Source organism: Oryctolagus cuniculus, chromosome 5, assembly GCF_964237555.1.
Source record: "Oryctolagus cuniculus chromosome 5, mOryCun1.1, whole genome shotgun sequence".
NCBI classification, from domain to species: domain Eukaryota; kingdom Metazoa; phylum Chordata; class Mammalia; order Lagomorpha; family Leporidae; genus Oryctolagus; species Oryctolagus cuniculus.
The window spans coordinates 81,940,402-81,955,937 of NC_091436.1; the positions used below are offsets into that span (position 1 = coordinate 81,940,402).

At 41.3% G+C, this 15,536-nt stretch overlaps 1 protein-coding gene across 5 annotated transcripts in view; it reads left to right on the forward strand.

The window, feature by feature from the left end:
* The window catches only part of MAP3K7 (mitogen-activated protein kinase kinase kinase 7), an 80,145-nt gene that overhangs the window by 45,001 nt on the left and 19,608 nt on the right, over window positions 1–15,536 (forward strand). For all 5 annotated transcript variants that reach the window (XR_517954.4, XR_011388616.1, XR_011388615.1 and 2 more), the window contains one exon: window positions 6,926–6,990. Coding sequence is in view for 2 of the 5 variants with exons in the window: in XM_002714584.5 (XP_002714630.2) it covers window positions 6,926–6,990 (65 nt within the window). In the remaining 3 variants the exon portion in view is untranslated. The remainder of the gene's footprint in view (window positions 1–6,925; window positions 6,991–15,536) is intronic.

Genomic DNA, 15,536 nt, shown 5'->3' on the forward strand with positions numbered 1-15,536 from the left:
GATTACCTTAAATATTTCAAGGAATCAGGAAAATTTAGATGAATGGCCACAGTCTTAATGCAGATCTTATAAGTAAGCATTAGGAATAAATATGTGGCAATATAGCCAGTGAATATAGTATTAAATGAATTTCATTTGTTTTTTTTGGAAGCAACATAGACTTTTAATTTGATTTCCCATGAACTTTTTAAACACCCCTCTTACAAGATAATAGAGGAAGGAGAAGAAAGGAAAGAATAATTTATAGCTGGCAAGTGCTACTGGTATATAGAGGGCAGAGGCCAAGGATGCTACTAAATAGCCTGTAGTGTAACAGACTGTCTCCCACAACAAAAAAGTATCCAACTCAAAATGTCAGCACCACTGACACAAAGGTCCCTCATCTTAATTGATCTTTATGACAGCCTTGTTATCAGAAGGTTATCAGAACAAGTTATGGTCACTTTACAGATGAAGAACTTAACTCTAATGCTATGAGTGGTTTTCCCAGAGTCACATATCCAGGACCCCAGCCCAGATCTTCTGACTCCAAATCACATCTACTTTCTGTTCTTTTGTTTAAGTTAGAAAAGATAATAAATTTCCCAGATAGGGTAATTCTTCCTTTATCTGAGTTGTTCACTTGGGGAGACCATGACATTGGTTTCTTATGGATTTAGGAAACCTTAATGCTGTTCTAATAAAGATATTAAGGGGAGAGTGTGTAGCCTAGCAATTAAGATGTCAGCTGGTAAGACACCCACATCCTTCATTGGAGTACCTGGGCTTATACCCAGCTCCAGCCACTGGCTGACTCACAGCAGTATTTGTCAATGTAATAGTCTCCCTGGACATGTAGAAATTGACTTCTAATGCCTCAGTGCTCCCATGGAGCAGATTGCACAACTTCTTAAACTTTGTCCACATTATTTCTCTCTTTGAATAAGTGTCAGCCAACTTTGATATGGTAACTTTCCCTTCCTCTACTGTCTCCTAATATTTCCCTACTTGAACTGTCCTACCTGCTCATTAAGAGTGAGCTAGAGCCAGTGCCGTGGCTCACTAGGCTAATCCTCTGCCTTGCGGCGCCGGCACACTGGGTTCTAGTCCCAGTCGGGGCGCCGGATTCTGTCCCGGTTGCCCCTCTTCCAGGCCAGCTCTCTGCTGTGGCCCGGGAGTGCAGTGGAGGATGGCCCAAGTACTTGGGCCCTGCACCCCATGGGAGACCAGGATAAGTACCTGGCTCCAGCCATCGGATCAGCGCAGTGCGCCGGCCACAGCACGCCGGCCACGGTGGCCATTGGAGGGTGAACCAACGGCAAAGGAAGACCTTTCTCTCTGTCTCTCTCTCTCTCTCACTGTCCACTCTGCCTGTCAAAAAATTAAAAAAAAGAGTGAGCTGGAGATTATCCTGGTCCATTATTACAAGGCAGGACACACAATTAAGGGCGTTTTACCAACATATTTAGCTGATACATTGGAATAGGCTTTAGAAAAAGAAAATCCAGTTTTTTAAGTGTTTTCTGTTAATACTTGAATTTAAAAGCATAATCCTGGAGCCAACATCATGGCATAGCCAATTAAGCCACCACCTGCAATGCTGGCATCCCAATTCATGACGAGCAGCTCCACTTCCCATGCAGCTTCCTGCTGGTGGCCTTGGAAAAGCAGGGGAGGGTGGTCCAAGTGTTTGGTCCCCTACTATCCATGTGGGAGAGCCCGATGAAGCCTCTGCCTCCTAGCTTCAGCTTAGCTCAGACCTAGCCCTTGTGGCCTTCTAGCGAGTGAACCAGCAGATGAAGATAACTTTGTCTTTTCCCTCTCTCTCTCTCTCTCTCTCCCTCCTCCTCACCCATCTCTCCCTCTCTTCCTGTAACTATGACTTCAAATAAATAAATATATTTAATAAAAATCCTTTAAAAAAAAGCATAATCCTTTCTCCTTTTCAGCCAGTGAATTATGATTTGTTGTCTTGTCATTTGAAGAAAGGGGACTGAATGACAGATTATTAGATTGCTTTAAGTTTTTCTAGTAGTTTTTCTTCCAGTATTTATTAAGAGCAGTAAAAACACAGATCTTTATTTTCCTTTCTTTATTTTCCCCCATATTTTGTTTTTGTTACTCTCCAAGCTTCCACGAATCTGTTTCTTCCTGTACCTTCATCTCAAATACCCAAATGAAATGGGGATTATGATTGTGAAAATCTATAATACACTCTAATAATGGCAGTACATCTGGTACTAGAAGAACACCTGAATTTTGCATTCTTTTAAAAATCCAGATGTTAAAAATGAACAGGTAAATTGCTTAAAAGTTACAAAAAAAGAGGAGCAGACTTTTTCAGTCAAAAGCAGAGAGTAAATAGTTAACAAAGCAAATTTTGTTTTGTTTCTAGGATCAATAATCAAGGAAGATCAGCAGTGGTGCCCTGAGATCCTTATGTGAATAGTTAGAGCACTTAAGGGAAATCAGCTAGGATTATAATGCAGTTTGAAATCCACTGGAAAAAAAACTTGTGCATATATATATACATATATATGTGAAACACCTGTAAAAGGTTTAATTGAAACATTCATCTTCTCTGCTTCCTCCCACTCTAATATAAAATTTGCTGTACTTCATGTGTACCAGTGAGATTGCTATTATAAAATGATAGGAATTCCCAAAATGTGTTTTCCAATAGTACATTTTCTAAGTACATCTTGCTAATTAGCTAAGTTGGAAAATGTAGACTATTTGTACTTAAACAATTTTTATTAATGTAACTGTATTACAGTTGACAATTCTGAATTTCTTTGTTCAGACTACATTATGCTGCTGAATTTTTTCCCCCCTCCCACTCCTGGTCTGATAGGTAGAGACAGAGACATGTACACAGACAAATAGAGGGAGAGTTCCCATTTGCTGTTTCACTCCAAGATGCCCACAATAGCCAACACTGGGCCAGGCTAGGCCAAAGCTGGGAGCCAAGAATGCAATCCAAGTCTCCACGTGGACTCTACCTGTCAGGGTCTGCATTAGCAGGAAGCTGGAATTGGGAACCAGAGCCTAGTCATTTTGCTTTAGGACTGGCTTGTTAACCATTAAGCCAAACATCTGCCCCTTGATTTTTTTTTTTTTTTTTTTAATTTTTTGACAGGCAGAGTGGACAGTGAGAGAGAGAAAGGTCTTCCTTTGCCGTTGGTTCACCCTCCAATGGCCACCACAGCCGGTGCGCTGTGGCCAGCGCACCGCGCTGATCCAATGGCTGGAGCCAGGTGCTTCTCCTGGTCTCCCATGGGGTGCAGGGCCCAAGTACGTGGGCCATCCTCCACTGCACCCTCTGGCCACAGCAGAGAGCTGGCCTGGAAGAGGGGCAACCGGGACAGAATCCGGCGCCCCGACCGGGACTAGAACCTGGTGTGCCGGCGCCGCAAGGCGGAGGATTAGCCTAGTGAGCCACAGCGCCGGCTGATTGCATTTTAAGCACTTGAAACTTTTCTCATCCATTCTGTAGATAAGCATCACATGAAAATGCTTTTTTGTATTATGTTATGTTCCTACCTTGCACAGATAATATTGCAGACAATTATAAACCTTATACTAGGGATACTGAGGCCCAAAGGAAGGTATAATAAGATATTTTTTGCCTGTTTCTGTCATGTATAAACACTTCAGTTTCAATAAAATTCCATATTTATAGTTAATTAAATAGGGAAATTAACTTTACAAATGAACATTTAAGAGGCTGTCTACTATATTGTTATCTACCAAGCATACTTTGTAAAATAAGAAGTCAAGTTCTAACCTAATAAAGATGGCTTATTAGAAAGAAAAGTAATACTTGCTTTCCTTTGATGGGGGAACAAAAACCCCACTTGTATGGCCTTTCTAAAGAAAAAGCCAGAATTTGTTTACATTAGTGAAGGAGTATGAAATTTGTGGCAGCTTAAGTAAGAGCACATATTTTTAAATTACAAATTAATTTTACCATGAAGCAGTAATTTAATGCCACAGTGTATAGTGCTATATACATTTTAAATCATATTTTACATAAGAGAACAGTGTCCCACAATTTCAACATTAAAAATTTAAGAATCTCAGAATTGTGAGCATTTTGGTTGAGATAGGACAAAAATACAGTTTTGATTTTTAAATGAAGAGAGTGTTCAGAAATTTGGGGATAAAAAAGCTATGAACTTATTTAATCCAATAGAAAAAAAAAAATAGCTGGGGGACCTGAGCCAGCAATTTCTGAATTCTGTGATAACTTTCAGATACTAGCTCAGAAAATCAGTTGTGTGTGCAGCTTTTTTGAAGAGATTTATTCTGTCTTTGAGACATTACTGTAAAAAGAACCATAATGACTTATATGCTGCTATTCTTAACCCTCTTTCTATTTTTTTTTCTTAAATAAGTGTAGGAGATGTAGACTAGGCTGGTCCTCTGATTAATTCCTTTTATTGCTTTCACTTAGGAGAATCATTCTAAAACATGTCATTTGTTTTCTATCACAAGTCATGAAAGTTCCAGAATTTATTAGAGAAATATTCAGGGCATCGTAAGCAGGTTTCACATTTCTTCATCAGTTACTTGTTTACATCCTGTTGCTCTTGTTTCTACTTTTTTTGTTTGCCATGTGTAATATAGGTATGCACATTCCAAAAGACCATAAAAAATGTAAAATAAGATTCTAAATTAGAATTCAGTTGCGCAAAATTCACAATCCAAATTTACCGAGAACACACCCAGTCATTTTCATTTGCAGTAATAGGAGATTGATTTTTTTACATTCATGTATCTAAATCATGATTCTAAACTTAATATTGGAGCAACAAGTATTCGTTGATTGCAGTCTTTTTTTGGCCTTGTCTGAACTGTCTGCCAGATGGTTTCTGCCATGGTTGTGCCAATTAAAATGCATTGCCTAATATTGCTTGCTTTGACTCATGCTTGGAGATGTCTCATTTTGTGGCATTCGCTGTCAGCTCTTTTTCACCCTGTTTCCTTAAAAGTTTTTACTTCCCTTTTCTCCTACCCTCTACCTCGTCTTGAGTTCATTTTTGTTGTTATTGCAATGATGATGTAATGGTTTATAGACACTTGTGCAGGGTGGTTCCTCAGGTTCACAGATGTTGCTAATCTGAAAAGAGAATTCCAGACACTTTTACAAGCCCATCTCATCTATGCTAATTTTAGAATGAGTGTGTTGAATGAAATGTCCCTAAAATTACTCATTAGTCATGGTGATTGGGGGGTCCTTTTTGTCCTTGGGAAACTGTAGTTAAAAAGTGTTCACAAAAGCATTGTGGTGTGTTTGATTCAGTAAGTGTGCAGTTTGTTCTTTTAGTCTTTAATGTTACTTAGTCTTTTAAGTTTTTGGAATAAAATGAAATTGTAGAAAATGTGAATTCAGGGGAGCCAGCACTGTGGCTCACTAGGTTAATCCTCCACCTGCACTGCCGGCATCCCATATGGGTGCCGGGTTCTAGTCCCGACTGCTCCTCTTCCAGTCCAGCTCTCTGCTGTAGCCCGGGAGGGCAGTGGAGGATGGCCCAAGTGCTTGGGTGCCTGTACCCTCATGGGAGACCAGGAGGAAGCACCTGGCTCCTGGCTTCAGATTGGTGCAGCGCCATCCATAGCGGCCATTTGGAGAGTGAAACAACGGAAGGAAGACCTTTCTCTCTGTCTCTCTCACTGTCTATAACTCTACCTGTCAAATAAAATAAAAAAATGTGAATTCAGATTATGCAAAGAATCTAAAAGATAGCCTATAATGGAAAAAAGGGATGATAACCTAGACTTAAGTGTGTGATTGTAAATTTTTTTGTTTACTACACTTACGATGCATTAAAAATTATTATTCTCTTAAGCCCTTTTAGTTGATTGCACAATAATATTGGAGTCACATGGATTATCATTTTAAATTACATTGCTGATTGGTTTAAAATAAGATTATATATGTGTGTGTGTGTGGGCACACACATGTTGAGGATTATGGAAATCTAAAATTTTAAGAATTATTCTGTCAGCTAATTGGGCCACAACTAGTGCATGTTCTCAGTGCTGCCAACTAGTTGAGAAATTACATAATATAGCTAACAGTAAGCTAAAAGAATTTTGAGTATTGTATCAGCTGTTACTCGGAGTATTTTGGCGTTTCCTTTAGACAGCTGATCTCTCATCTTAGAAGACACTATATAAACAACCCTACTCCCAAATAAATGTGCTGAATGAAGCTACTGCTTAAGTCATTCCATTTTATTGAAGACTTACATTTGTAGCATTCTTTCATAAATGACTTTTTATTGAGTTATTATTAGCATAAAAGTCCCTAAAGCAGGGCTAACACAATAGCCCATTTCAACAGGCTATAATTGAGAGAATGAGAGTCTTTCCAGGAGGAAATTAAGGAGTTGTTATTCACAAATGATAAATTAGTAGGTTCTGTAAAGGCTATTGGGGTTAAGTAAGTGTGACTTGGTGTAATGAGTTTAAGCCTAAGCATCCTTTTATGTCTTGAAAAAGGTGCTGCTGCCAGTTGAAGTCAGTTGTGTCTTACAACCAGCTAGCTGTCTTGCTGTAAAAACTAACGTAAGGCTCCTGAAATAGATGCCGTCATCAGCCCCAGCCCCCAAGCATTCATCTATTTAAACACATGACAGAAGATGGTAGAAGAGAGTTCAGCAGCTATTCATGTGGTAGGAGTGGTTATTGTATTAGGACATACTCCATCGTAGACCAGCAACTTTTGAGTTAAAACATTGCAGCTGTTTCTCTTCCTTTCCTTACTTCCTTCCTTTCTCTCTCTGTCTCTCTCTCAACAATCTTACTTGTTCTTTTTCTCACAAACATTTTGTATAGATCCAAGGAACAACAATTTCCAACTTCCTTCTGTAGCAATTACCAAACCTTTACTATCTGTTTCAATAGATTTCAATGCTTTGCTTTTTTTATTTCTCAAAAGGCAACGGACAGCCAAGACGTAGATCCATTCAAGACTTGACTGTTACTGGAACAGAACCTGGTCAGGTAAGACTTAACATTCAGTTTCCTGTCTTTGAAGAATTATGATAAACAGAAATTGAGAATTTGCTTTAATGTATTCTGCAAAATCAGATTTATAATTTGACCTAAAGTTTTGATACAGAAATTCATTGGCACAAAACTTAAATACTTAGGGAAAAATAGCATAAATGTTATTATTAATTTAATTTGAAAGCTAATTTCTGAAGGCAATTTAAGTTGCATGGGAAAGAAATTGTTTAGCAGTGCTGTATATATGTTATATGATTTTTATGTGTATCTTAATAAGTAAATATTCAACTTTGTAATTAAACTATTTGTCATTATCATTATCCTCTAAAGGGAATCAATATTATTGTTTGCTTTTTACTAGTGGGGTAAATACTTCCCCACCCCTCTGTCACATACAGAGTTGGCATACCTATCGACCTTCTTTCATCTTTTAATTTGAGCATACCTGCTAGATTTACATTTTTATGAAGTATCCTTAAGGAAATACTTACTAGGTAGGTAAATAAACGCTAGAATGGCTTTTACCCCAGTTGCTAAGGTTTTATTCTTGATATTTCTAATGCTCTTCTAAACTCCCTGGTCTCTTTATTACTGTTTTTTATAGATGATACAGAATATAGTATTCTGTAAGCCATTACTGACTAATACATAGTTTTAACCAACCAGGTATTTAAAAGTAGTCTAGTCATTGTGTTGTGTTTGTTCTGAGATTAATATGCAATTTAGGTAACTTAGATCATATTCTGTAAAATGAATTAGGACTCATTATTAGGTATAGTGTTGTCATTTTCAGCATGCTTTTGAAATAATAAAATTGTATCATGTCCATATTCATGTTAAGTTTTAACATTATGTTATTTGATTTAATTATCATAATCTATGTTAGTACTTTTCATCCTAGAAAGGTGTTTCATTTAACTTTATAGAGTAAGTTTTGAGGACTCCTTGTAGTTATTAATAAAAATTTCAAAGTGCTTTATAGCCACCAACTTAACTAGCAACAATCACTTGATAAAAGTGACAAATATCTTTCATCTTTATGTGTATCTGGAAATATTTCTGTTTCATAACTCTAAGCTATGCACACATACATAAAATATGTAATTTGTTATGTATTTTGTGATATTAATGAATCTAAATTTTGATTTCCCTTGTTTAATAGAAGTTTTTGTGAGGCCCCAGAACATTTGCCTCCAGTTTCCTATTTTCTCTCCCTCAAATACTTAAAGGTTTTAGTAAACCCATTTAGTAACTGTTTGACATCTGGTATTTGCTTTGATTCCTTAGAGGCTTAATGAGCTCAGCCCTCTAAACTCTGTTTACTATTGCCATTGACATTCCAGCTATGAGAACCGCTAGCCAAGTGTTCTCCCTTTGACTAGGAATGAGAAGCTCCCCTTAAGACATGTCAGGTGCAGCTGCCAGTGCGAGCGCTTTTCTCTAGACTCTAGAAAGGCATTGCTATAATTCAGGACTGATCTTCCCCTATCAAGCCTTCCTTATTTCCTCACAAGTTCTGTTTAACTTGGAACTAGGATTATTATTCCTTTCATTGCCAGTACTTTCAAATAGTTAAACACAGGATCTGAGATAGGCTGTGGTTATGGGACGATTGTTAGTATGATTTTTCCTAGACTACTGCAAAAGGTTGGGGTGACAGAGTTTGATATGACAGTAAAACGTGTTCTAAAACAGTTGAAATGTAACCATTGAAGAGCCAATTTTCCTTTTTTTTTTTTTTTTTTTTTAATTTGAAAGGCAGAGTTAACAGAGACAGAGAGATTTTCTATCTGCTGATTCACTTCCCAAATGGCCACACCAGCTAGAGCTCAGCCAGGCTGGAACTCCAGTCCAGTCTCCCACATGGGTGCAGGGGCCTAACCACTTGGGCCATCCTCCAGTGCTTTCCCAGCCATAGTAGCAAGGAGCTGGATGGGGAAGTGGAGCAGCCAGAACTTGAACTGTCACTCACATGGGATGCCAACATTGCTTACTGCAGCTTAACCCACTGTGCCACAGTACCAGCCCCAGCCCGTCTATAAAATTGATCCACTTATTAAGGCATTATAACCTTAAAATACCTAATGTCCAGTTGGGGATGAGAATGGCAAAAAATAATCCAGGTGTATTGTGAAAACATTGCCCCTTGAAATGTTTATGTTAAATGACACTTTAAAAAATTGTTTTTAGATTTATTGGGAAACAAATTTAATTGCTGCTAGAACCACAATCATTATCATATATCATGGTTACAAAATCAGTAGTCTTACACATTTTCAGATGATTTTTATATGAATAAAGAAAGGAGCTGTGAGAGTGTAAGGTTGGTAGCTTAAGGTGGAGGTGACAAATGAATGGGGAAAGGGCTGGCATTGTGGAGCAGAGTTAAGATGCCGCCTTCAATGCCAGCATCCCACATGTAACCTGGCTTCCCTGCTTCCAATCCAGCTCCCTGCCAATGTACTTGGGAGAGCACCCAAACATGTCCCGAGCACTTGGGCCCTTGCCACTCACGTAAGAGACCCAGATGGAGTTCCACTTTGTAGCTTCAGCCCAGCCCAGCCCCAGCGATTGCAGCCATTTGAGGAGTGAATCAGTGGATGGGAGATCTCTCTCCCTTTCTGTCTCTAACCTACCTTTCTCTCTCTCTCTCTCTCTCTCTGCCTCCCAAAAAACAATATGGATGAGGGAAGTGAGATACCCTGGAATGTTGTCAAGGAAAGCCAAATTAGGAGTGACTCTTGACTATCCCCAGCATGGATCTACTAATCTTAGGAAAACCTGTAGGCAGGATGACAAGGCTCAGGACTTTGAAGTGATACAGCCTTCCTGTATTGGAAGGATGGCCTAATCAGAATGACAGTGTGTTGGTTATTCATGCTTTCCACCAACTTCCTGAAAGGCCCAAAACTGGGGTAAAAGCTTCTGATGATCTTTTAAAGCAGCATGCTGATTTCCCAGGACTCTTCATAATTATTCTCAAAGGAATGATACTCCTGGCCCATGTGTTCTTTAGGGTTTCCTCAAGGATAAAGCTAATCCTTGGGGCCAGTGCTGGGGCGTAGCAGGCTAAGCCTCCACCTGCTGCACCTGCATCCCATATGGGGCGCCTGTTCGTGTCCTAGCTGTTCATCTTCCAATGCAGCTCTCTACTTTGACCTGGGTAAGCAGTAGAAGATGGTGCAACTGTTTGGGCCCCTGCATCCATGTAGGTGACCTGGAAGAAGCTCCTGACTCCTGGCTTCAGATTAGCCCAGCTCTGGCCATTGTGGTCATCTGAGGAGTGAACCAGTGGATGAAAGACCTCCCTCCCTTCCTCCCTCCCCACCTCCCCCTCCTTCCTTCCCTCCCTCCCTCTCTCTCTCTCTCCCTCTCTCTCTCTCTCTCTCTACCTCTCAAACAAATGAATAAATCTTGGGAAGAAAAAAAAAAGTAAAGCTAATCCACCTGGCAGGACAGCACTCACAATACAACTGAAGACCTCCATATCAAACCTCTCTTGAGGGCCTCCTTGCAGAAGGCATCATCTGGGTTTGATTCCCAGTCCTGGCTCTTGATTCCAGCTTCTTGATAATGCAGGCCCTGAGAGGGAATCGTGGTAGCTTAAGTAATTAGATTCCTGCCACCTACGTGGGAGACCTGGATCAAGTTCCCAGCTCAGTTCTGGAGGCTGGAAGTCTTGAGATCAGGACACCAGCACAGTCAGGTTCTGCTGAAGACCCTCTTTCCAGATTGCAGACAGCTGAGACAGCTGATTTCTCATTGTACGAGGGGCTGCTTCAGTCAGCCGAAGAGATGCAGACAGGCCAAAGACACACAACAGCATAGAGGCCATCAACTTTGACATTGCCAACAGAGAAAGAGCTCTCATAGTTAGGAAATTCAACCAGTATCTGGCTTTGTCGGGGTTCCACTTCTGCTTCAGATCCAGTTTTTTCAAGTCATTTAGTTCGGGACCCTGAAAGCAGCTAAGACTGAAAAATCCTGGATCCCATTGTGGCTGTTCTGTCTGGAGGTCTGTTTGCTGGATTTCCCTTCACTGGGCACCCCACATTTAAGTTACTTACCCGTGACACTATTGTCATCAATTTCAACTTCATGCCAGGCCACAGGATTCCTTAAAACATCACAGTCCCAGTCACTTGTCCCAATTCCATGAATTTGCCACACTACAGAGAAAGGAACAGAACAAAGTTCTTGCCAAAGACTTTCAAGGCAGAGACAATGTAGCCAGGAATTCCGTGCAGCACTAAGGGGCCTGCACAGCAGGTATTAGCATGTCTATCTTTGCAACACACCAGAGTTGTCATTTAGAAAGGGTTTGAGGACTGACACCTTCTTCTCTTCACTCTCCCTCTTCCCTGCAATGTGTGAGCACGAGGAACCATGCAAGGAAGAGACTGAATCCAGGCCGTGCATATGGAAGAGTGGGCTGAATTCCACACAGACCAGATGAATGCATCCATACTCTCCATCCTAAATCAAATCTTTTCAATTACTCTGGAAGGTATTCATGATTTGAGAAAGAAAGGTGTTCACCACATGCATTTCTAAAAATGGAAGGCGTAGTTCTCTCTCAAGTCTGGTTAAACAGTGATGAAACAGATGCTCAGAGTTTTTTTGTTATGTCTTACTTGGGTTTGATTTTTTTCCCAACCATGGAAGGGTTTTTTGTTGTTGTTCTTTTGCTTGTTTGGTTTGGTTTGGTTTGGTTTTTTTGAGATTTATTTATTTATGTGAAAGGCAGTTACAGAGAGACAGAGGCAGAGAGAGCGAGGTCTTCCATCCGCTGGTTCACTCCCCAAATGGCCACAACAGCCAGATCTGGGCCGATCTGGAGCTTCTTCCAGATCTCCCACGCAGGTGCAGGGACCCAAGAACTTGAGCCATTTTGTGCTGCTTTCCCAGGCACATTAGAGAGCTGGATCAAAAGTAGAGCAACCAGGACACAAACTGGCACCCATATGGGATAACAGCATTGCAGGTGGCAGCTTTACCTGCTATGCCACAGCGCTGGCCCCTCAACCATGGAAGGTGATACAGAGCATGAAGAGAAAAAAAAGGCCAGCACCGCGGCTTACTAGGCTAATCCTCCGCCCTGTGGCGCTGGCACACTGGGTTCTAGTCCCGGTCAGGGCGCCAGATTCTGTCCCAGTTGCCCCTCTTCCAGGCCAGCTCTCTGCTGTGGCCAGGGAGTGCAGTGGAGGATGGCCCAAGTCCTTGGGCCCTGCACCCCATGGGAGACCAGGATAAGTACCTGGCTCTTGCCATCGGATCAGCGCGGTGCGCCGGCCGCAGCGCACCGGCCGCAGTGCACCGGCCGCAGTGGCCATTGGTGAACCAACGGCAAAGGAAGACCTTTCTCTCTGTCTCTCTCTCACTGTCCACTCTGCCTGTCAAAAAATAAAAAAAAAAAAGAAAGAAAATACATGGTCCAGTGCAATCATCAGCAGCAGAGAGAGAGCTTAACTTTACATCTCAACTGACCAGAGTATGTTTCATGATTTGAGATATAATCTCAATAAAATCTCTTAATTTCCATCTATAAACTAAAATCAGTTGTTTTTATACTGCCATTTCCATTGAGAGGAAGAGTGAATAAAGCAAGCTTCATAATTAAAAGTAATGATGGAAGAATACATGTGAACAAGTGTATCCTCAATGTCCTGTAACTCAGTTCTAAATATGGCTTTTTATTCAGGAAATTTATTAAGCACTTAAAATGGACTTAACGTCCTAGAGGCTTTTTTTTTTTTTTTTTTTTGACAGATAAGAGTTAGTGAGAAAGAGATAGAGAGAAAGGTCTTCCTTCCGTTGTTTCACCCCCCAAATGGCTACTATGGCCAGAGCTACACCACTCCAAAGCCAGGAGCTAGGTGCTTCTTCCTGGTCTCCTATGTGGGTGCAGGCACCCAAGCACTTGGGCCATCCTCCACTGCCCTCCTGGGCCACAGCAGAGAGCTGGACTGGAAGAGGAGCAGCCGGGACTAGAACCCGGTGCCCATTTGGGATGCCGGCGGTGCAGGTGGAGAATTAACCTAGTGAGCCATGGCACCGGCCCCCTAGAGGCTTTTAAGAAGGAAAAAAGCAGCATCTGACATCCACAAACTGAACTGGCACTGAGGCCTCAGTATTGTCAGACTCTGGCCTGTCATAGCTAGGCTATCTTATTGTCCTGCTGGACATAAACAGTCTCCCAGAACACCTATATTAGACAAGGATTTTTTTTCCTAAGATCACATTAAAATGAAACAGAAAAAGACCATTTTATAATGTTGTCTAAACACAGAAGAAAACATGGTCACTATGCCTCCTTTAAAACACCAACCATTGCCCTCTCCCAGCTAAAATGACTGACTACTCCTTAACCAATTGTAAGCTTTACCCTCATTCTGTTCTGCTGTCCTCCAATAGAATTGCCACTGCTGCCCAAAGCAGCCAGTTTAGAATAGCCTAGAATAAACCCCTCCTTCATTAGGGCTTTCCCCAAATCACTCACCTCCAACCTAAATTCTATAGTAGTTTTTTTTTTTAATGATTCATTTATTTATTTGAAAGGTAGAGATAGAGAGAGAAAAAAAAGAGAGAGAGATCTTCCATCTACTGGTTCAGTCCCCAGATGGCTACAATGACCAGGACTGGGCCAGGCTGAAGCCCAGAGCCAGGAGCTTCCTCTGGGTCTCCCACATGGGTGCAGGCGCCCATGCACTTGGGCCATCCTCCACTGCCTTCCCAGGCACATTGGCAGGGAGCTGGATCAGAAGTGGAGCAGCTGGGCATCGAACTGGTGCCCATGAGGGACGCCAGCACTGCAAAAGGAGGCTTAACCTTCCACACGACAGCACCAGGACACAGCTGGGACACTGCATGGTCCCCTAGGGAAGCATTCTTCTTTGCTGAACCAAGTAATACCCAGCTCCACTGCAGGTATATCCTGTATATCCCTAGTGGTCTTTGGCTATGAGCCACTGATAATACCAATGAAGCCTGTTCCCCAAAGGGCTAATTTGAGCAGATTATTACATTTATTTGGGATTTTTTTTTCCCAGCGATTGCACAATTACATACTAATAGCTACCATTTGTTGTACACTAACTTTTTGCTAAGCAGGCCCTTAATATTCATTCTCTAAATCTCATTTATTTGTTTGAGAGTCAGAGAAAGAAACAGAGCTTCCATCTGCTGGTTCACGCCCTGTATCCCGGCTGTAGTTGGGACTCAAGCCTGGCCTCCCACGTAGGTGTTAGAAACCCAGTCACTTAAAGCATTACCACTACCTCCCAGGGTCTGCATTAACAGGAAGCTGGACTCAGAAGCTGGGGCTAGGTATCAACCCCAGGTACACCAGTAAGGGACACTGGTTTCTTCACCAGCATCCTAACCACTAGACCAAACACCTGCCCCCATTATTTAAATATTAACCCCTTAAAGGGGCTGCTTTGTATTTGTTTGCAGTTTGCTAAACTAAATTCTCCATGACAATCCTGTTTTGCAGATAAAACTCGATGTAATGTATACTGAAATAATCCTAGCAAAGTTTAAGTATTTTGACTGGTGATAGCCTACATATATCATCATTTATTATTTAAATATTTTTCCCTGGGGGCTGGTGTTACAGGGTAGCTTATTAAGCCACCACCTGCGACACTAGCATTCCATATGAGCTCTTGTTCAAGTCTGGGCTGCTCCACTTCCAATCAACAGCTCCCTATTAACACACCTGGGGAAACAGTGGAAGATGACCCAAGTGTTTGGGCCCCTGCCACCCACTTGAGAGACCAGGGTGGTGTTCCAGGTGCCTGTTGCAGCCATTAGGGGAGTGAACCAGCAAATGGAAGATCTCTTTCTGTGTCTCTTTCCCTCTCTCACTCTGCTTCTCACATAAATATTTTCAGTGGTCATGAGTTCATCATTCAGCAAAGCTAACCTATAATTAATAATGATGTTTATTATGATAACAGATTTCTACAGATAACTACACAAATTTATTTTTTATATATCAGAGTGAGCCTTTCCATGTTATCCTAAATTGTACTCTCAGGTGTGCCTGCATGAACCCCTTCCCCCCTTTTAGAATTGTATCCAATATAAACTTGCACTGAGGATTTCTCTTGGAGATCTGCAGTTAGTAGAAACCACAATCGCAAGGTGATGATGCGATTGTGCATTGGGCTGGACACATGCCACATTTCAGTTTTAGGAGGACATTAGGATCTACCTTTATTCATCAAATATGTGACTTTGGGCAAATTCCTTATTTCCCTGAGCTTCACCAGCCTTATTGGGAAATGGTAAATACCAGGCCTTGGGGTTCTTATCATGTATGAGAGTGCCAGATGCACACAAGATCCTAATCTATGTGTATGCCTGTCTCTCCATAATGTGCCTCCCAGGGCTCTTGGAACCATTTCCTGGCTCTCACAATAGTAAGAAATGAAGTAATAGCACTTGGGAAAACAGTAAAATCCACTGGCATTCTGTCCTTTGTACACACACAGTAAGAAAAACTTGTGGCCAGGTTCTGAAAAGTATTTGCCTTA